General features: G+C 42.0%; 1 protein-coding gene across 16 annotated transcripts in view; it reads left to right on the forward strand.

Annotated features, from left to right (window-relative positions):
• The window catches only part of DTNB (dystrobrevin beta), a 387737-nt gene that overhangs the window by 99684 nt on the left and 264206 nt on the right, over nucleotides 1–23847 (forward strand). For all 16 annotated transcript variants that reach the window (XR_005595613.1, XR_005595609.1, XR_005595612.1 and 13 more), the window contains one exon: nucleotides 10638–10792. Coding sequence is in view for 10 of the 16 variants with exons in the window: in XM_039528646.1 (XP_039384580.1) it covers nucleotides 10638–10792 (155 nt within the window). In the remaining 6 variants the exon portion in view is untranslated. The remainder of the gene's footprint in view (nucleotides 1–10637; nucleotides 10793–23847) is intronic.

Genomic DNA, 23847 nt, shown 5'->3' on the forward strand with positions numbered 1-23847 from the left:
ACTGAGGGAATAAAAGAGAGAGTTGTGGGCCCAACTGTCCTTCAGTTCCTTCATCAATTCAGAATCCAAATCATATAGGACTCTGCATTACTGGGGAAGGAGCATGGGTTGTGAAATACATGTGGGCAATGTACCTTAGAGACCCACAGTTACTGTAGGGTAAGTAACTGTTTTTCCCCAGTCACTGGTACTGGTTACAGGTGATACGGGCTCTCATAGCTTAATTGTGAGCAGCTGGGAAAAGACTGAATGCAGACTGAAATCCAGGAATTTTATGGTGGCTTTTCAGCAGGCAGGCAGGCAGGCAGCAAGAGCTTCAGGAGGGAGAGAGATGGATGGATGGATGAGGGGATGGTTGGATAGGAACTGGGAGGAGGAGGGGGATGGGAGGGGAAGAGGGAGGGGAGAGAGGGAGATGGGATGAGGAGTGAGGAGAGAAAAGAGAGGAGGGTTGGAAAAAAAAAAGTAGAGAGAAAAATTAAAACTAGATGAAAAGGGGAACTAGGCTGGTGATGGTGAAAAAGGGATCGGAGACAGAGACAGAGAAAGACTAGGGATAGGAGACAGACTTCTCTAGATAGAGAGTCGAGGAATGAGAAATATAATGAAAGTAATGGAGGAATGATGATGATCAGGATATGAAGATGAGATCAAATCAGAAGAAAAGGCTCATAAATAAACAGGGACAAGTTTAATAAAAAGGCATAAAAAAAAATGAGTCTAAATAAAATAAAAAAGAAATGATAATAAGTAGGATGATATAAAGGATGATATTGATATAATAGGGATCAGGATAACCTGGGAATAGGAAAATAATCAAAATGACAGACTGAGATAATAAAAACAAAATAAATACAAAGGACAGAACAGGAAGGACAGGGGAGGAGTGCAGAGGAGAGGGAAAGAAAGAAGGAAAAAAAATAAAGTAAAAAATGAAAAAATTCAAAAAAAGTAAAATCTAAGATTCTAAAGATAGAGAAAATATAACATGCTCTAGTAAAAATAAATTAAATTAAATATGTAAAAATCAGACCTATTGATGATGACCATGAAGAAAATAATGAGATTAGCTATGGAAAATTAAGAAATAAACCAAATAATTTCCAAAATTCCCACTATGAAATAATTGACAATTGACCATTTCAATTCAATGAGAAAATAAGATTTAAATTTTAAAATAATCTAAAAATGACTGATACATTAAAAAACTGGCACATGCGAGGGCGAGCTAGAGAACGGGAAGATTTAAGAGTGAGAGCTGGAGAGAGGGAGCTGATAGCCAGGAGGCTGTAATAATAGCAGGACCGCTTGGATAGCATATAATAATACAAATAACAGAACATCCAAGTGGTGTGACAACAACAAAACTGCCCAACACTGTGACAATTAAACTATCAAAAGGGGAACTAAACAAAAAAAAAGTTAAAAAAGAAAAAAAAGAAAAAACAAATTGAAAAAAAAAAAAGAAAAATAAAATAAAATTTAAAAGAACCATAAATAAGGCCCAACTTAAACCCATAAAAAAATTAAAAAAAACAAAAACAAAAAAAAAAAAAAAAACAAAAAAAACACAAAAAAAAAAAAAAAAAAAAATAAAAATAAAAAAAAAAAAAAAAAAAAAAAAAAAAAAAATGAAAAGAGCACCAAAAGCAAAGTGCAAGTGCAAGAACGCTGCCAGAAAAAGAAAAAAAGAAATAGAAAGAAAAAAAAAAGTTTAAAAAAAAAAAGAAAAAAAAAAAATTAAATTAAAAAAAAAAAAAATAAAATAAAAAAAATAAAAATTAAAAAAAACAAAAAAAAAAAAAAATTAAAAAAAAAAATAATAAAAAAGAAGCTATTAAGAAACTAAATATGAAAAGGCTGATGGGAGTCTTTGCCAGAGTCTGTTAGCTGGAGGCTGGGGAGAGCTGACAAACTTCCTGAGCTTGAAAGGTGGAGTAACTGGATCTGATTTTTGAAATAGTGTCAGAAGAGGAGTTAATTAAGGAATTTTTGGACAAATTGAAAATAACAAGATGAGGAAGTCCCAAACCCAAGAGTGATGAAAGAACTCAAATGTGAAAGAAGATAACTTATAAGGAGTAAGTAAAACATGATTTAACTTAAAACTAAATGACGCCAATATTTAAATTATGTAGGTAATGCTAAGTTTAAAAAAAACATTGCCGGCTCTACAGGCTCTAAGGCAAATACAGCTATTCAATTAGAAACCATAGTAAAAAAAAACAAATAAAAAAAAAATAAAAAAAAAATAAAAATAAAAATAGTAAAAGTAAAAATAAAAGTCAACTCTTACTAAATAAAAAAAAAGCAAAAACTAAGGTTAAACAGTTGGACAAAGGGGCCAAAGGGGACAGACACAGGGGGGACAGGGGGGGATACCAAGTACAAGGACAAGGACAAAAAGGTTGACAAGGTCCTCTAAAAAGAAATGTTAAAATAAAAGAAAAAGTCTGGAAAAGGAGGAAAGGGGAGGGCTGTGGAAGGAAGGAGATTGGAATGGGAAAAAAGGGGAGGAATTAAGGTAAAATTCTCAGAATGGAGAGGTAAAGAGGAGTCTTCTCAAGGGGTCAGTCCTAGGACCAATCCAATTCAATATTCAATTAATTCATAAATGATCTGGAAGGGGTAAACAGTGAGGTGTAAACAAGAGATAGAGAAACTACTCAAGAGCAAAAAGACCAAAGCAGAATCAGAACAAAAAGAAGAGAACAACAAAAAACAAAAAAAAAAAAACAAAAAAAAAAAAAAAAAAAAAATAAAATAAAAAAAAAAAAAAAAAATAAAAAAAAAAAAAATATAAATAACTACATACACATGATAGGGGCTTAATAATAGATCTTGGAAAAGGAAAAGAAGATTCTGGAGATAGTTCTCTCATTCAGGATGCAGTGTGCATGCAGCGGTCAAAAAAAAGCAAAAAAAAAAAAAGGGGAAAAAGAATAAGAAATAGGATAGAGAAGTATATATAATATATATATAATATATAATATCATGGCACGTATATATCTCCCATATGTGTGGTAGATCTCTCTCAAAAAGATATTCTAGCACTAGAAAGGTTCAGAAAAAAGAAAAAAAAAAAAAAATGATTTATTAGAGGAAGGGGTTTAGAGAAGAGAAAGAGAGAGAGAAAGAGGTTCAGTTTGGAAAAAGAAGAAGAAGAAGGAATGAGAATATGATAAAAATATAAATCATGATGATGAAAAGTGAAAAAGGAAAGTTATTTTTTTTATTATTCATATAATCACACAATACAAGAAAAAGAAAATAAAATAGGCAAAAGTAGCAAACAAAAAAAAAAAAAAAGGAAGTTCTTCTTTCACACAGTCACGCACAAACTTGTGAACCCCCTAGGAGAGAGAGGAGGAGGCTGGCTAGGACTATAATTAGGGGGAAAGGACATGATGGCTATGGTAAGGCTATAAATGGCTATTAGCCCAGATGGAATGGAATGGAATCCCCTAGCCTCTGTCTGTCTGGATGGATGATGATGATGAGAGGAGAGATCATTTGAGATCATTTTTAGGTTAGTTCCCCTCAGGGGCACCTGGCATTGGCCACTGTCGGTAGACAGATACTGGGCTAGATGGACCTTTGGTCTGACCCGGTACGGCCTTTCTTATGTTCTTATGTTCTTATGTTCTGTTTTTGGAGTCGTTCAAGACCAAGTGTTTCAGACTAACCTCTGTTGTAGGTTAGTGTGCCCAGAACTGAATGGAAAGCTGCTAGCACAGGTTGGCACTTGGTCTGGATGAAGAGTAGACTTTTTGAACTGTCTTAGTATGTTAAGATTTAATAGTTTTTTTCCCACCGTATTGAGTGAAATACAATGTTTTGGGTTTATTTCAATTTTAAAATCAAAATATCAGTACAGAGGATATAACAGTAGTTAAATTTACAATTGCAAAATATCTCCTAGCAGCATAAAAAAATTAAAATACCAGCTGATATGAAACAGATGTGGTTTTTATTTTGAAAGTAAGATGATTAGGCCTCAGCTGGAGTATTGTGTCCAGTTCTGGGCACCACATTTCAGAAAAAAATGTGGACAAATTGGAGAAAGTCCAGAAAAGAGGAACAAAAATGATGAAAGGTCTAGAAAGCATGACCTATGAGGGAAGATTGAAAAAAAATGGGTTTGTTTCGTCTGGAGAAGAGAAGACTGAGAGTGGACATGATAACAGTTTTCAAGTATGTAAAAGGTTACAAGGAGGAGGGAGAAAAATGTTTCTCCTTTACCTCTGAGGATAGGACAAGAAGCAATGCACTTAAAAGTTTAGACTGAACATTAGGAAAATCCTCCTAACTGTCAGAGTGGTTAAGCACTGGAATAAATTGCCCATGGAGTTTTTTAAGAGCAGGTTAGACAAACACCTGTCAGGAATGGTCTAGCTAATACTTAGTCCTACCATGAGTGCAGGAGACTGGACTAGATGACCTCTCGAGGTCCCTTCCAGTCCTATGATTCTATGCAGTATGTTTTAGTTTGGTCATTAATGAATGGAAGTTGTGGTCTCACTAGTGTATCTTTATTATGTTATTTATTGGTGTAGGTAATTAATCTTCAGTTACTTTTAATAGTAGAGTTATATAAAGAAATGTGTCATGGGTTTCAGATTTTGAGTTTTGTGTGGAATACTGGGAATATTATAATAATGGCTGTCAAATTGTAAGTACATATTTATAACGTTAGGACAGCTTAAAGTTTTTTTAACGTAACTTTTAATGTTCTTATGTACAGTATTCTTGATCGATTTTCTGTTTTAAAAAAAGTATAGCTACAGCTCTAATTCAGTGTTAATTAAGTTTTACCTGGCAATTGAGTATTACATTTCATAGAATCATAGAATCCAAGATCAGAAGGGACCATTATGATCATCTAGTCTGACCTCCTGCAAGATGCAGGCCACATAAGCCGATCCACCCACTCCTTAAGCAAGCGACCCCTGCCCCATGCTTCGGAGGAAGGCAAAAAACCTCCAGGGCCACTGCCAATCTACCCTGGAGGAAAATTCCTTCCCGACCCCAAATATGGCGGTCAGCTGAACCCCGAGCATGCGGGCAAGACTCTCCAGCCATACCCTCTGGAAAAAGGCTAACAATATCCTATCATTGACCCATTGTACTAATTACCAGTGTGGCACTTAATTGACCTATTGACTAAGCCCGTTATCCTATCATACTATCTCCTCCATAAACTTATCTAGCTTAATCTTAAAGTCATGGAGGTCCTTCACCCCCACTGTTTCCTTCGGAAGGCTGTTCCAGAATTGCACTCCTCTGATGGTTAGAAACCTTCGTCTAATTTCAAGCCTAAATTTCCTGACTGACAATTTATATCCGTTTGTCCTCGTGTCCACATTAGCACTGAGCTGAAATAATTCCTCTCCTTCCCTGGTATTTATCCCTCTGATATATTTAAAGAGTGCAATCATATCTCCTCTTATCCTTCTTTTGGTTAAGGAAAACAAACTGAGCTCCTCAAGTCTCCTTTCATACGACAGGCTTTCCATTCCTCAGATCATTCTAGTGGCCCTTCTTGATCATTTATTTCTAAGAAGTTTAGAATTTGTATTTGTAGTATATTTAAAAATATTAAACATATATAATTTCTCCCCAACAAAGCCAACAACTGCTTCCCTCTCCTTCCCTTCCACACTCCAGGTCACAAGGGCTCTCTCTTATTATCTCCCACCCAGAACATCACCCAAAACACAAATATCCTCCACCTCTGTCCTAGGTTATCTCAGTCATAACCCTTGCATGCCACTTCTTTTGTTCTCTTTGCATCCCATCCGTGGCATCTCTCTACTACATTGAAACACCTGATCACCACCTGCAGCTTCCTTTGCTTGCTGAAGCAGATATATGGCATTAATCTCTCCCATCTCTTGCTCTTACCTTCCTTTATATCTGAAAATTCATCCTGCCCCTGCACATCTCCTTACACCAGCATTACATCAGTACTCAAATAAAAGTGCAAAAATTGAACCATACCAGGTAATTCTTGGGTTACTTCCTGCCCTGACAACCATTCCCAAATATTCTCTACTTTCACTCCCACCAGGAGCGAACAAGGCATAATTTTGTTCAGTTTATCCTTTAGATAGCCCTCTGGTGAAGTTTGTGCATTCCACGCAATGTACTCTTTAGAACCTGCCAGCAGAGCCTGTCACAGACCATGACTTTGGCCTTGTCTTCACTATGGAAAAAGGTGTGTTCTTAACTCAAGTTAGCTAACATGAGCGAATATCCTAGTGAAGACCAGGCAGTTTGTACTTTTCACATGAGTTAGCAGGTCAAGATAAATCCTAGGCTCCTGTATAGTCTTGTCTTAACCTGCTGAAATTACAAACTTCCCTGGTCTTCACTAGGATTGTACCTCATGCTAGCTAACTTGAGTTAAGAACACATCATTTTTCCTAGTGAAGATGCACTTGTTGGGTTATGAGGTCCTATTCTCCTTCTCTGTCCTCCAAAATGTCTGTGAGGTAAAATAGGATTAGATTTCCTGCAACGCAGTGAGCATGCCAATTTCAGCCTCAAGGCAATTCTCTTTACTCCATCACATCCCACTGTTTCCCTAGCTTACTTTTTGGTTTTAGTGACTCCTCTACTGACAGGATCTTTAAGTGGAGCATCAGCATAGTGCCAAACTGTGTTTGGGTTCCTAAGTTTTGCTTGTTTAAATGTTGTGGTTTTCAATTTAATTTTTTTGTCCTGATAGTATTTTACTAGCTTTCTCAAAGGATTTTTGATACAGTTGAGGCCTCAACATCTGCTTTGTCTGCATTCTGCCATATATTTCATGTTATGGCAGTCTCGGATAACGACCGAGTACATGTTCGATTTAAGAAAACTTTCATTGCAGATTTGAAAAAATGCAAAGATACAAATGCGAGATTTCTAAAGATAGCTATAGCACTCGGCCCCAGGTTTAAGCATCTGTAGTGCCTTTCAAAATCTGAGAGGGACGAGGTGTGGAACATGCTGTCAGCAACACACTCAGATGCAGAAACTACAGAACCTGAACCACCAAAAAAGAAAATCAACCTTCTGTTGGTGGCACAGGTGATGAAAATGAATGTGCATCAGTCTGCACTTCTTTGGATCATTATCAGGCAGAACCTGTCATCAGCATGGAAGCATGTCCTCTGGAATGCTGGTCAAAGCATGAAGGGGCATACAAATGTTTAGCATATCTGGCAGGTAAATATCTTGCAATGCTGGCTACAACAGTGCCATATGAATACCTGTTCTCACTTTCAGGTGATATTGCAAATAAGAAGTGAGCAGCAGTATCTCCCGTAAATGTAAACAAACTTATTTGTCTTAGCGATTGGTTGAACAAGAAGTAGGACTGAGTGGACTTATAGGCGCTAAAGTTGTATATTGTTTTGTTTTTGAGTGCAATTATGTAACAAAAAAAAATCTACATTTGTAAGTTGCACTTTCACAATAAATAGATTGCAGTACAGTACTTGTATGAGGTGAATTGAAAAATACTATTTCTTTTGTGTATCTTTTTTACAGCACAAATATTTGTAATAAAAATAATATAAAGTGACCACTGTACACTTTGTATTCTGTGTGGTCACTGAAATCACTATATCTGAAAATGTAGAAAAAATCCTAAATATTTGTAATAAATAGTATCTATTATTATTAAAGAGTGCAATTAAAACTGCGATGAATCACAAGTCCTTTTTTTAATCCTTTGACAACCCTAAAAATAACCTTTCTACTCATACTCAAGACCCCCCTGTTTATGCATCTGAAGATCAAATTAGCCTTTTTAGCCACAGCGGTGCAGTGGGAGCTCAGATTCAGGTGATTATCCACCATGATCCACAAATCTTTTTCAGAGCCTTCCCTGAAGGCAGCTGGGAAGCTGAAAAAATCTGTTTAAGTTCTCCTGAAACAATTTTTCTTAAAATCTCTTTCCTTGAAAATGTTCACATTTTTGATGTTCCTCCCTGCTTCAGAATGAAACTTTTTTCGTTAAAATGCAAAAAATTTGTCAGGGTTTATTTCCCCCTTGTCAGCCAGCTCTGTGCAATTCTTGATTGTTCATTGTTACCAATCTTAACATGCTTGTGTGTCTGGACCCAAAGAAAGAGGGATTAACTCCTTCACACACAGTGGGTACGAATAAAAAGTAAATAGGTTATTTGAGTCATAGCTATTCATAAAAATATCAGTACTGTTCCTACATTCTCCATGTCAGATGTTCTGCTGCATGCATGCGTACTTTCTGCATGCTGCACCAGTTCTGGACATATAGTCTGTACACAGGCTCCAATCAAACTGCCCAATAAGACCACAAGACCCGTTTTAATAGTGAAGGAAATTGGTCAGGTTTATTGCTGACAACGAATGGTCCTAGCTCCTGGGATCAATGTCAGCTTAGTAAGTCACGGGACTTTCCACTGCCCCCTAGGCTGGACGAAGGGTTAAAGCGTGGTATCCCAACATTTATAGACTAAGACAAACAATCAGGGATAAACAACTTACGTATCACCTTACTTGTTTCATGACATGTTTTTTACCTCCCCTTGTACTTTCCTCCTGATGTTCCAGACAAAGCATCTCTATTAGAATAATAGATTTGGGTTGGAAGAGACCTCAGGAGATCATCTAGTCCAATCCCCTTCTCAAAGAAGGACCAACCCCAACTAAATCATCCCAGCCAGGGCTTTGTCAAGCCCGGCCTTAAAAACTTCTAAGGATGGAGATTCCACCACTTCCCTAGGTAACCCATTCCAGTGCTTCACCACCCTCCTAGTGAAATAGTGTTTCCTAATATCCAACCTAGACCTCCCCCACTGCAACTTGAGACCATTGCTCCTTGTTCTGTCATCTGCCATCACTGGGAACAGCTGAGCTCCATCCCCTTTGGAACCCACCTTCAGGTAGTTGAAAGATGCTATCAAATCCCCCCTCACTCTTCTCTTCTGCAAACTAAATAAGCCCAGTTCCCTCAGCCTCTCCTCATAAGTCATGTGCTCCAGCCCCCTAATCATTTTCGTTGCCCTCCGCTGGACTCTCCAATTTGTCCACATTCTTTCTGTAATGGGGGGCCCAAAACTGGATGCAGTACTCCAGGTGTGGCCTCACCAGTGCCAACTAGAGAGGAATAATCACTTCCCTCAGTCTGCTGGCAATGCTCTTACTAATGCAACCCAATATGCCGCTAGCCTTGTTGGCAACAAGGGCACACTGCTGACTCATATCCAGCTTCTCATCCACTGTAATAGCCAGGTCTTTTTCTGCAGAACTGCCACTGAGCTAGTCGGTCCCCAGCCTGTAGCAGTGCATGAGATTCTTCCATCCTAAGTGCAGAACTCTGCGCTTGTCCTTGTTGAACCTCATCTGATTTCTTTTGGACCAGTCCTCCAATTTGTCTAGATCACTCTGGACCCTATCCCTACCCTCCAGTGTATCTACCTCTCCCCCCAGCTTAGTGTCATCCGCGAACTTGCTGAGGGTGCAATCCATCCCATCGTCCAGATAATGAAGATGTTGATCAAAATCGGCCCCAGGACCGACCCCTGGAGCACTCTGCTTGATACCGGTTGCCAACTAGTCATCAAGCCGTTGATCACTACCCATTGAGCCTGACAATCTAGCCAGCTTTCTATCTATCTTATAGTTCATTCATCCAATCCATACTACTTTAACTTGCTGGCAAGAATACAGTGGGAGACCATATCAAAAGCTTTTCTAAAGTCAAGGTATATCACATCCACTGCTTTCCCTATATCCACTGAGCCAGTTATCTCTTCATAAAAAGCAATCAGGTTGGTCAGGCATGACTTGCCCTTGGTGAATCCATGTTGACTGTTCCTGGTCACCTTCCTCTCCTCCAAGTGATTCAAAATGGATTCCTTGGGACCTGCTGTATGATTTTTCCAGGGACTGAGGTGAGGCTGACCGGTCTGTAGTTCCCCGAGTTCTCCTTCTTCCCTTTTTTAAAGGTGAGCAATATATTTGCCTTTTTCCAACTGTCTGGAACCTCCCCGATCGCCAGGAGTTTTCAAAGATAATGGCCGATGGCTCTGCCAATTCATCACTTTTGTCAAACCATCTTATCGTGTGCGAGGTTGGGGTGTTCTTGTGCTGGCCTGCTGGAATGTGTTTACATATTCAGTGTGTTTTAGCAATGCTAGCAATACTGGTGCCGAGTTCATGTACTGCACACTGACTTGCAGGCAAGCATCTGCTTTTGACAGGGCCTGATTGTTGCTCATAACATAAGTTTTGCTGACTTTGGTTCAGGCCTCAGGCCTTTCTCCAGGCCCATGCTTCAGGCTCTCTTTTTCTACTACACTCCACACATCCCAAATTTACCTGTCTTGCCTTCAACATATTCGAGATTTTTAGTACATTGTAAAAAATATATTGTATAGGAATGTGGGGAGAGAACCTGGAGGATATATAATAAATGAAGTGCATTCGTGTTAAGTTTTATATTGTAACTTGGAAAGAAGTAATATAAAATTGATGTTCATGGTAAACAAGTAGAAATAGATTCCACCACAAAAGTTTTTTTTTTTAGTTATGTAAAGCATAATACATTTTTCAGTAAACTTATATTTACTCTAAGGTTTTACTTTATTTTGTTCTTCTTATAGATATTTTCTCCCAAATGTCAGATTCCAATGGATTGATGATATTTACAAAGTTTGATCAGTTTTTGAGAGAAGTTTTAAAACTTCCAACAGCTGTATTTGAAGGGCCTTCTTTTGGATACACAGAACATTCTGTACGGACATGTTTCCCACAACAAGTAAGAGTTAACAAAATGTGATTGTATATTGCATGTTGAAATAGTGCCACCTTCTAGAATCCAGTGACGACTTCTGTTATGGTTTGTATTTACACTCTTTTAAAGTTTGTGTGTCGGGTACACCAAAAATTTTTAAGAGGGTCTGAGTAAATGATAGCAGAGTGCTAGCTCCACTGTAGTTAAGGCTGAAATCAGGTTTCTGTTTAAAGCTTAGCAGTAAATGCTCTAAAATCATCAGGGTTACTTGGATTGCTTTGAAATTTGATTCCTTTCTTGGGGGAGTGGGGTTCGGTTACTGATCCAAAATTGGGGCCATTTGAACAATAGGCTCATCTTCGAGTATTGGCCCTATAGGTGCTCCACTTCAGGTGCTCATGTGCCTTTGATCAGAGACTTTCAGTAGCCCTGCCCATTCAGTTTGTGCATGCACCCTATCTATCCTTGTGCCCCTCATAGCAAGGGTATATAGGGGCGTGTTGGGTGAACAACCCTCAGTTCCTTTCTCAATAGAGGGGCTGGGCTACAGTACAGCATTTCAAACAGCAGGGGCACAGGGTATCTAGTGCAGCAGGCATCAGTCAGGTGCAAGCCTTGATGGAAGATGGTCCGGAGTGCAAATTTGTGCAGATTTTTATTTCTGAAGAGTCAGAGTGCAGGTCCCAGAGCAATGGTTCAGACTGTTCAAGCAGCACTATACCCCTGGCCAAAAGACAGGCAACTGGCATCTCCATAGGGAGGCACACCCCCATAGTGTGAGAACCTCTGTGTCATACCTATTGTTTTAGGCTGTATTTATCTCCATGGGGTGTTCTCATTTAGTTGAGACAATCACACTGAGATGAATGGGCTGCTTCACACCTCTCAGAGCCTGCTATGCTTTCAAGATTGTTGGGGATATGGATATGGCAAAGGAGTTGCTGATGATTAATTTCATGCTGTATTACAGAGGAAGACCAACTCTTCTACAATTAAGATTGAGAAAATATTTCTGTTTAAAGGATGATTTTTCTAAATTCCAATATCTGTATGGGTACTCAGATTGTCTTGAAATTTGCTGTGCTTAATGGGAGTGGGAGTTAGGATTAGTGAGCCAAATTTGGGGTTATTTGAGCAAGATGTTTCTGAGATACAGACCCATGGAGGGGGGGAAGCTTATGAAAATTCAGCATCTACCAGTGTTTTTATTTTTTGTTTCACACCAGGCTTCTAAAATGATAATGGCTTAATGGGAAGGGGAGGGTGAGGTGGTGGTGGTGGTGGTGGGCGTGGGCGGGGCTATATGTTGTAGGGAATAGTTGGGAGACTGGGTGAGGAAAGAGAAACACCAGTCTTCCTTTGAATGCATTAAGTTACTGTAACCACCCTTGTAATAAAACTCTCAAGTTTTTGAGACACAGAATATGTCTGAGATTTCTCTCACCGACTCTGTTAGCAACTAAACACTGCAGACATATCAAGGCACAACCATTATGCTCTTCCTACTGCAAAAAAGAGTACAGGGGGCAGGAGAGCACTTTGAAATCACATAGCAATGGAGTGGCTTAGTGGAGCAAACAGTAGACTTAGACTCAGAAAACCTGGGCTCTAGTCTCAGCTCTGCCACTGGAGAGTTGGGTCACTTTGGCCAAGTCACTTCATCTCTCTGTGCTTCAATTTCCCTATCTGTAAGGGAGAATAATATTTTCCTTCTTGAGATCTACTGATGAAAAGTGCTCTGTAAAAACTAGTTATCAAATACCTATTCACAGGAGCATCTGAACTACACACATACATGATAATTACAACTGCCTCAATGACCCCTAATGTCTACCAACAACTTTTCTTTCTGTTAGAAACTTTAGGAAATTAAATGGCAACAACTTTGTTAATGCAGATTTAAGGTTGCCTGGATATAGCTTGTGCCTTTCCAGAATCTCAATTTCAGTAAAACTGAAACCTGTGAAAACCAGGAAATACAGAATTAAAGTACACACCCACACAACCTAACTATGCCCAATTTGAGTGGTGCCCATAACCGCGCGTACTCTCTCTCTGCTTTTGCCCTGTATTGAACAAGAGCTCCTTAAACTCTCACACTTAGTCTACTCCACAGAAAGAATAGGGCATCTACTAAATTTTACAACTCCTTCAATCTTATTACGACCCCTTCACCCTTCTGCACACAGTACCATCAAACACTCTACTTTCACTTACCTTTCCTTAAACTCATAACCCACACTCATCTTCCACCTAACTGCTGACAATCCCCCGGGGCAGGAAAACCCCTGTGCCCTGTCAGTGACACAGCCTATACAACACAGTGATGAAATGAGGCATACCAGATCTCCCAAAGCACACATGCAGTTCTTTCATTTGATCACACACAGGGGGTCAGGGGGAGCTTATCCCTTGACTCCTAGGCTACAGCCCTCCCTGCAGATGATAATCACAGCTCTACGTATTCCTCCACCATTCAATAAAGCTACACCTAACACAGTGAAGGCAGCTGAAGTGTATGCAGATAATTCCCAGTGGCTACTGCCAGCTCCAGGGAGGCAGAGGTAGGGTTACATAGCAGTGTACCTTAACTCTGTATTTCCTGGTTTTCACAAATTTGAGTTTTGCTGAAATTGACATTCTGGAAGAACAAGAGCATTAACTAAGTTTTTTGCCATTTAATAAAAGAAAATGGGCACAGTCTTTACTCAGGCAAAAAGGGGAATTGGTACAATTCTAGTATTAGATTAAATTCATTACTTCAGAAAGACGGCTTATGCATAGTTTGATCAAAGGCATTTTTATAAGAGTGTGACACTTTTAGGGGGGTTGCGAGTCACTACTTACTCCCCTGCCTCCAGAATGAGGGACTTTCTTGTGGCAGCTGGATGTCAAGTCCCTGCTCCTGTCAGCCCTTCAGCCACTCAAGCACACCCCCCAAGGCTCAATCAGCCTCTACTTTGCCTTGCAGATTAAAAATAGATGCACCCCAACTCCCAAGCCACTCCAAAGCATTCCCTGTAGCCTCCAGTCTCTGTCGCTGGACGTTCACAGTAATTACCAGGTTCACTACTCCCAAGGGAATAGGGTATGCACACACGCGCACACACACACGCCCCTTGTTTGAGTCAACTAAGTATCAGTTCCAATATAACAACACAGAACTGTAATCTATAGTAAAATCAAATGTAAGTTTATTAACTAAGGGAAACTCTAAAAGATAGTGAGCACAGGTAATAAGAATAACAGGTAACATATAACAAAAGTATAACACACTTAACTTTAACATGCATAGGAAAGATAGGAAGTATGGCAAGAGACCACCCTGGCTTAACCAGGAGATCTTAAATTATCTAAAAATCAAAGAGTCCTACAAAATGTGGAAACTAGGTCAGATTATAAAGGATGAATATAAACAAATAACACAACTATGTAGGGACAAAATTAGAAAGGCCAAGGTACAAAACTAGATCAAACTAGCTAGAGACATAAAGGGTAACAAGCAAACATTCTACAAATACATTAGAAGCAAGAGGAAGACCAAGGATGGGGTAGGACCATTACTCAATGAAGGGGGAAAAACAATAAGAGAAAATGTGGAAATGGCAGAGGTGCTTTATGACTTCTTTGTTTCGGTTTTCACCAGTAAGGTTGGCGGTGATTGGACGTCTAACATAGTGAATACCAGTGAAAATAAGATACGATCAGAAGAGGCTAAAATAGAGAAAGAACAAGTTAAAAATTACTTCGATAAATTAGATGTCAAGTCACCAGCGCCTCAAGAAATGCATCCTAGAATACTCAAGGAGCTCACTGAGGAGATATCTGAGCCATTAGCAATTATCTCTGAAAAGTCATGGAAGACGGGAGAGATTCCAGAAGACTGGAAAAGGGCAAATGTAGTGCCCATCTATAAAAAGGGAAATAAGGACAACCCAGGGAATTACAGACCAGTCAGCTTAACTTCTATACCCAAAGATAATGGAGTAAATAATTAAGCAACCAATTTGCAAATACCTAAAAGATAATGTGATAAGTAGCAGTCAGCATGGATTTGTCAAGAACAAGTCATATCAAACCAACCTGACAGCTTTCTTTGACATGGTAACACGACTTGTGAATGGGGGGGGGAAGTGGTAGATGTGGTATATCTTGACTTTAGTAAAGCTTTTGATACTGTCTCACATGATCTTCTCATACACAAACTAGGGAAATGCAACCTAGATGGAGCTACTACAAGGTGGGTGCAAAACTGGTTGGAAAACCATTCCCAGAGAATAGTTTATCAGTGGTTCACAGTCAGGCTGGAAGGACATAACGAGTGGGGTCCCGCAGGGATCAGTTCTGGGTCCGGTTCTATTCAATATCTTCATCAGTGATTAAGATAATTGCATAGAGAGTACACTTATGAAGTTTGTGGACTATACCAAGCTGGGAGGGGTTGCAAGTGCTTTGGAGGATAGGATTAAAATTTAAAATGATCTGGACAAACTGAAGAAATGTTCTGAAGTAAATAGGATGAAATTCAAATCAGTTGCACGCATACCAAATGGGAAATGACTGCCTAGGAAGGAGTACTGCAGAACGGGATCTGGGGGTCATAGTGGACCACATGCTAAATATGAGTAAACAGTGTAACGCTGTTGCAAAAAAAGCGAACATCATTCTGGGATGTATTAGCAGGAGTGTTGTAAGCAAGACACGAGAAGTAATTCTTCCACTCTAGTCTGCGCTGATTAGGCCTCACCTGAAGTATTGTGTCCAGTTCTGGGTGCCACATTTCAGGAAAGATGTGGACAAATCTGAGCGAGTCCAGAGAAGAGAAACAAAAATGATTAATGGTCTAGAAAACATGACCTATGAGGGAAGATTGAAAAAACTGGGTTTGTTTAGTCTGGAGAAGAGAAGACTGATAGGGGACATAACAGTTTTCAAGTACATAAAAGGTTGTTACAAGGAGAAGGGAGAAAAATTGTTTTTCTTAACCTCTGAGGATAGGACAAGAAGCAATGGGCTTAAATTGCAGCAAGGGAGGTATAGGTTGGACGTTAGGAAAATGTTCCTAACTGTCAGGGTGGTTAAGCACTGGAATAAATTGCCTAGGGAGGTTGTGGATTCTCCATCATTGGTTAGACAAACTCCTGTCAGGAATGGTCTAGATTGAGGTCGGCAAGCTTTGGCACCTAGCCCGTAAGGGTAATGCCACTGGTGGACCGGGCCGGTTTGTTTATCTGGAGCGTCCGCAGGCATGGAGCCCCGCAGCTCCCACTGGCTGCGGTTCGCTGTTCCCGGCCAGTGGGAGCTGCGGGAAGCAGTGGCTGGCATGTCCCTCGGCCCACGCTGCTTCCCGCAGCTCCCATTGGCCGGGAACTGCAAACTGCAGCCAGTGGGAGCTATAGGGCTCCGTGCCTCCGGGCGCTCCAGATAAACAAACCAGCCCGGCCTGCCAGCATTTTACCCTGACAGGCCAGGTGCCAAAGGTTGCCGACCCCTGGTCTAGATAATACTTAGTCCTGCCAGGAGTGCAGGGGACTGGACTAGATGACCTCTCAAGGTCCCTTTCAGTCCTATGATTCTATGCTAATCTCATCTAAGTGCACTCACTGCAACAATTTGAAGGCAAGAACCCGTCATGACTGGGATTTCCTCCTTAAGATGATCCTTATGGAGAAGTCACTCCAGCCAGGATATGACAAGGATGACCAAAAGTCCTCCACCAAGTGCTCACCCACACAGTCTGAACCAGCAAAGAGCATGGCTCCATCCACTCTTGAGAAGAGGAAGAGAGCTTCGAATTCTCCACAGAGGGAGTTGCACAAAAAGAAGTGGTCCCCTGCAAATCTCTACCATCGGTGGCGATAGCCCTGAGAGTCAGTACATACAATTCTCCCGGCACCTCTGGCATCAGCTGTGCCATGGAGCCGAAAGTCAAGGAGTTGAGACATAGATCCAGCCATGTCTCCTCCATGGCACCTACCACAACAGCACCGGCAACTGAGACAGCACCGATCATGCAGCCACCTCTGGCGCTGATGAGGTCGATGCACAAGTCAAACGGACATCTGTCTATCATAATACTACACTCGGCACCACTATCACCGGCACCACAGCAATTCCTAACCCAGAAAGACATTACTGTGGCATCAGTTCCACAGTCTCCTCTCCTTGGTTAACTGTTCCAATGGTTAATTAGACTCGCCATTAAAAAATATGTCTTATTTGTCTCACTTCAACTTCCAGCCATTGGATTGTGTTATTGTGACAATATGAATTGCTGAATAGCTGTTTCTCTTCATTTCTCCTTTCTGGGATGCCTTTTACACTGCTTTACTGATGAACAGCCACTCCTGGCCAGTTAACATACAGCCTCCGACATGCAACTTGCTCCCAGCTACACAGTATTGAGTGCTACTAGCTAGCCACTTATAAATTACATTGCAGAAGAACAGCAGCAGATTCTCTAGACCCAGACTTCCCCCCAAGAAATGTGAATCTTGTACTGCCCAGCACACTACTGGACAAAACAAGCTCATATAAAGTCTGTCATTTCATTAGTGGAAAATGATATGCACCATCTTTCTTATCCAAAATGGAATCTCCCAGACATTTTAATCCAAACACACTGATTAAGTAAAACAATAAAACAAGTTTATTAACTACAGAAAGATAAATTTTAAGTGACTACAAGTAATGAGGCATAAAGTCAGAATTGGTTACCAAGGAAATAAAAAAGATAAAACCCCAGTTAAATGCCTAACTCAGTGGTTTTCAAACTGGGGTACACGTACCCCTAGGGGTATGCAAGCTCTCATCGGGGGTATGCGAGAAAAATCCTGTAATGGCAGACAACGCATCATGTTAGCCCCCACAGACCTTTTTTTTCGTGTTTCCATAGGTATATTAAGACCCTATCTCAGATGGGGATATGCGGTAGATTACATTATTTGGAAAGGGGTACAGAGCCTAAAAAGTGTGAGGAGAGTGAGGTCAAGTGTTTTTCCTCCCCTCTTTGTAATTCAATTTACTGTGCTAGAAACACCTTTGATGAGTCGTGGTGACAGTCTCTTGTGAACATGAGGTTTGAACCATCTTTGTGATTAAATGTAAATTTCTTGTTCTTCTTTGGGTGATTGCTCATATCAATTCCAATTAGGTGTGCACGCGCCTTATCACAGTCATTGGAAAGTTTTCCCCTAGCAGCACACGTCGGGTTAGCTGTGGAGTCCCCTGGAGTGGCACCTTCATGGCGCTTAATATATGACCCTGCTGCCTCCTCAGTTCCTTCTTACCACCAGTGATGGTCGTTGGAACTGTGGCGTCTTGCTCAGCAATTTCTACCACGTTTCCCTAGCTTCGTTTGTTCTCTATATGTATTAGTTTTTAGTTGTTTGTTAGTATTAGTAGTTAGCAGTTGGGTGGGGGGGGTTACCTTCTGTCCCAATCACGTTTCCTTGGGAGGGCTTACATGCCCAAGTCCCAGGGGTTCAAGCCCTGCAAGTCCTGCAGCAGACCCATGGTAATGGGTGACCCCTGCGACACTTTTCTGAAGTGTCTGGGAGAGGCTCACCAACTTGTAAGGGGTTTCGCCCCAGAACCAAAAAGGAGCGACACTTTCACTTCAAGCAGCTCTTTATGGAGGTGGCATTTAGACCTCAGCCTCCACTAGTGCGGAAAGACCCAGCACCATGTTTATCGGTACATAGCACCCGTCCGACAGTGGTGGAAGCGGCACCACGGAAGGACTCTGGCAGAGACCTGCGGCACCGCTGCTTCCCATGCCGAAACCGGCAGGATCGACCTGGCACCACTCCCACTCCCTGGTGCAGAAGCAGCACTGGAAGCAAGGGAGGAGCAGCTCTCTGTCTCAGAGATCCACCCCTCTGGAGCCAGCCAGTGGGGCACATCCTCATGAGGAGCTCCGAGCGCCAAAGTCTGCGGAGACAGCACAGTTGACTTCAGCCCCGCAAGGGGGACTGTTGAGTCCAGTGCTGTTGGACTTCCCAGACCAGGTCATCGAGGAGGTGGAACTGACATCCACCCCGAACAACTTTGAGGCCATGTGGGACCTCATCGCGATGATAGCGCAGAGGTCACCCACCCTTCAAGCTAAGCCTTCGGTACCGCATCGAGTGGCACTGTCTTGAGGCAAACTGGTGATGGTCTGGCCCTCAGCACCACTGATAGAATCCCAGCACCACTCGGAATCCTGGCGCCGCTCACAATTGCGGCACCAGTCAGACTCGCAGCACTGCTGCAGGTTGTGCCAGTGCTCCTGGTCGCGATGCCGATCCGTGCGTCAATCCCCGTTGCACAGCAGCTCCCACTCCCGGCACTGGTCCTGGCGCTGCTCAGCGACCCTGTGCAGCTCCAGATCACGGCACCACTCTCTAGCCTTGTGGCACCGCTTTCCAACGTGACGACACCACTCCCCAGACCAGGTGCCAGCTCATGCAAGGCCCCTAGGCCTCAAATGCACACTGACCAATAAATACATAACTGGAAACAAGTCTGACTCACCTGCGTGTTAGGATTGTTGAAATAGGTATTCGATTTATAAGAATGTGTTTAGTGTTTATACTTTATGAAATGCTTATAAGTTGCTCCATGCATTAATCTCACTTTTAATATCTGCGTCCGATGTTATAAGGTAACATTTGAGTGTTTTCTCTATAACTGAAGAAGTGGGTTTTTTTACCCACAAAAGCTTATGCCCAAATAAATCTGTTAGTCTTTAAGGTGCCACTTTACTCCTCGTTCTTTTTGCTCTGAAACAGTAAACCACTCATCAGGAGAGAAGCATTACCACATCTGAAATACTAGTTTTGCCACAGGAGGTGTTACAAAAGAAGGCCAATAGACACCAGACAAATCATTGTGGAACACCAAAGGACAAAAGATTCCAAAACACAAAAGGCTTGCCCCACACCCATGAAGAGGAGACATGCATTTGGACTCATCCAATCAGCTTGATCTTTGTGGGAAGTGAATAAAAATCCCTAACAAGGAAAAAACTGTATGTTTATGATGCTTGGACTCTGAGGGTCAAGGATTACTAAGCATAAGCAAAAGATCCCCAGTGCTTGTCCTGGGTTAGCTCTGAAGGACATAAGCAAGCTCTATATTATAGACGCTTCTATTACCCTTTGACACTTAAGACTGTAACTCATTTGTGTTTGTATGTTTACATGCTTTAATATTGTACAAATAACTTATTTCTTTTTCTTAGTTAATAAATCTTTTTTAATAGGATTGGCTACAAGTGTCTGGTGAGATCTAAGGTGCAATTGACCTGGGATAAGTGACTGGTTCTTTGGGACTGGGAATAACCTGAATATTACGGTGATATTATCACAAAGGCAAGCTTACCTGAATGGCAAGATAGACCAGAGTACCCAAGAGGACTGTCTGGGACTCCATGTTAAGGCTGTTACAGTGCTTGAGGAGTTCACACTTTATACTTACTTGGTGAAATCTAAATATAGAACTCACAACCAATTTGGGGTTTGTGCCCCGCTTCGTCACAGTCTGCCTGAGGTTGGCACTCACGCTCTTGAGCCACTCCAGACAGCTTGACACTCCTTATACACCAGAAGGTCTGTTTCAGTATATTTAAGGATTTTTCTTGGCCTCACTGAGAAGTTAGTTTCTTTAAGGCATTAATGTATCTCTGCCTCTCATATTGTATGAAAAAAGAGGTTCATTGTGCATTATCAGTAATAGCCTAATAGGCACATCTACACGTTTGGGGGGAGATTAAGGGTCTCCAGGCACACCTTCTCTCCTAAGAAGAATGTTACTGTTCCTGCTGTGATGACTGAGAATGAGTTCTCTTGGGACTCCCTCACGGCAGCAGCAGGCAGCCTGGCTGTTGAACAGAAGTTCTTCAGCTGCAGGGTAAGATCATTAGGCATAGGGCATCCTATAGCAACTGAAAGGAGCAGGATCAAGCACTCCTAAAGTCGTGCATTAATGGTGATTGGTACAGGTAATTGTGATTACCCTCTAGCTTCCTGAGACTGATTGAAAGGCCATTATCAAAGAACAGTTATCAATGGTTTACTGTCAACCTGACAGGATATATCTAGTGGGGTCCTGCAGGGTTCTGTCCCGGGTCAGGTACTATTCAATATTTTCATTAATGAGTTAGATAATGGACTGGAGAGTATGCTTGTGAAATTTGTGGATGGCACCAAACTGAGGCGGGATTCATGCACTTTGAAGGATAGGATTAGAACTCAAAACAATCTTGACAAATTGGAGAATTGGTCTGAAATCAACAAGATGAAATTAAATAAAGAGACATGCAAAGTACTATACTTAGGCCTGGTCCACACTAGGACTTTAATTTGAATTTAGCAGCGTTAATTCAAATTAACCGTGCACCCGTCCACACCATGAAGCTAATTAATTCGACATAGAGGGCTCTTTAGTTCGACTTCTGTACTCCTCCCCGACGAGGGGAGTAGCGCTAAATTCGACATGGCCATGTCGAATTAGGCTAAGTGTGGACGGAAATCAACCTTAGTAGCTCCGGGAGCTATCCCACACTGCACCACTCTGTTGACGCTCTGGACAGCAGTCCGAGCTTGGATGTTCTGATCAGGCACACAGGAAAAGCCCCGGGAAAATTTGAATTCCTTTTCCTGTCTGGCCAGTTTGAATCTCATTTCCTGGTTGGACATCGGGGCGAGCTCAGCAGCACCGGCAACGATGCAGAGCTCTCCAGCAGAGGAGTCCACGCAATCTCTGAATAGAAAGAGGGCCCCAGCATGGACTGACCGGGAAGTCTTGGATCTGATCGCTGTGTGGGGTGAGGAGTCTGTGCTTTCGGAGCTGTGAGATGCAACAGTCTAGTTAATTATTAAAAATACTTTGCTGTTAATTACTGTTTCCGTCATGTTTTTTCACAGAAGACTGTGTTTGAAGGGGGGCGGAAGGGGGTTGGTAATTGCATAGGACGGTCACCTTTACCAGGGTACAGACACGGGGGCAGGATCAGCAGCAGGTCACACACACAGTGCAGTCAGTAGGCACCCTGGTCGGTATGGGAGGTGGTTTCCAGGTTCTGTGTGTGTGTGTGGGGGGGGACGTGACTTTGTAGCGGGGGAGGGCGGTTACAGATCTTATGCAGTGGTCCTTGTCCTGGACCGCAGAGTCACGCAGCAGAGGAATCTGTATCCGTCCTCCTCCGCCACAAGGTCATATAGCCCCCGCACACAGAATCCCAAAAAGGAAGGATGGCAGGCTCTGTTGAAACAACCAGTCCGGCACTGCGGACCGCTCTAGGAGCAGGAGCCTGTCATTCCTCGAGTTTAGAGGCAGTCTTTACATCACCGCACACCCTACCCAGCACAGTCTGCATCCCAGTTTCAACCCTTTAAAGCAAAGTCATTAATAAAGAAACCTTTGTTAAGTAACAGTGGAACATGTATTTTATTTTTACACGTGTGTTGGAAGTGGGGGAAACGGGGTGAACGGGGTATGTAACTGCAGAGGATAGTCAACAGTAACTGGGTAAAGAAACAGGGGCAGGTTCAGCTTCTCTGTAAAGAAACTGAACAGTCACAGGTCACGCTGCTCGCTGGTACTTGAAGAGTTGCTTGTCGCTGTCCAAGGCGCCTGTATAGGGCTTCATGAGCCAGGGCATTAGCGGGTAGGCTGGGTCCCCGAGGATCACTATAGGCATCTGCACATCCCCAACAGTTATTTTGTGGTCCGGGAAGAAACTACCTTCCTGCAGGTGTCTAAACAGACCACAGTTCCTGAAAACACGCGTGTCATGAACCTTGCCTGGCTACCCGACGTTGATGTTGGTAAAACGTCCCCTATGCTCCACCAGTGCTTGCAGCACCATTGAAAAGTAGCCCGATTTCTCAGCAGCTGACCGTGGAAGAGGTGGACGATAAGGTGCGAGGAGGTGAAAACGGCCATAACTGCAGCGGGCTCCATGATCGCAGTGCTGTGGCGTCCGCACTGTCACTGACCAGAAAAGTGCACGAACAGATTGCCCGCAGGCGCTTTCGGGGAGGGAGGGAGGGCGTGATTGACGGTTCAATGATGACAGTTACCCAAAACCACCCTCGACACATTTTTCCCCCCAGCAGGCACTGGGGGCTCTACCCAGCATTCCAATGGGCAGCGGGGACTGCGGGAACTGTGGGATCGCTTCCCACAGTGCACCGCTTCCAAAGTCGACGCTGGCCCCGTTAGTGTGGACTCACAAAGTCGAATTAGTGTCCTTAGTGTGGATACACAAATTCGACTTCGTAAGGTCGATTCCACAAATTCGAATTAAGTTGAATCGAACTACTCTTGTAGTGTAGACATACCCTTAGGAAGGAAAAATCAAATGCACAACTACAAAATGTAGAATAATTGACGAGGTAGTAATACTATTGAAAAGAATTTGGGGGTTATAATGGGTCATGAATTGAATAGGAGTCAATAATGTGATACAGTTATGAAAAAGGCTAATGTTCTTGGGGGCATTAACAGGAGTGTCTTATGCAAGACAGGAGAGGTAATTGTCCCACTCTCCTTGGCACTGGCAACATCTTAGCTGGAATACTGTGTCCAGTTCTGTCTGCCACTCTTTAAGAAAGATGTGGACAAATTGGAGCGAGTCCAGAGGTGACCAACAAAAATGATAAAAGATTTAGAATACTGACCTGTGAGGAAAGGCTAAAAAAATTGAGTATATTGTCTTGAGAAGAGAAAACTGAGTTAAGGACCTGATAAATCCAGATATGTTAAGCGGTGTTGCAAAAAGGATCAATTGTCCTCATATCCAGTGAAGGTAGTTACAAGAAGTAATGAGCTTAATCTGCAGCAAGGGAGGTTTAGGTTAGATATTAAGGAAAAACTTTCTAACTATAAGGGTTGTTAAGTACTGGAAAAGGCTTCCAAGGGAGTTTGTGGAATCCCTGTCATTGGAAGTTTATAAGAACAGGTGGACAAACACCTTTCGGGGATGATGTAGGCATACTTCATCCTGCCTTAGCATAGGGGGCTGGAATAGATGGCCTCTCAATGTCTCTTCCAGCCCTTATTTCTATGATTTTGTACTCATCAGGGAGAGA

Source organism: Mauremys reevesii, linkage group 3 (genome assembly GCF_016161935.1).
Source record: "Mauremys reevesii isolate NIE-2019 linkage group 3, ASM1616193v1, whole genome shotgun sequence".
NCBI classification, from domain to species: Eukaryota; Metazoa; Chordata; order Testudines; family Geoemydidae; genus Mauremys; species Mauremys reevesii.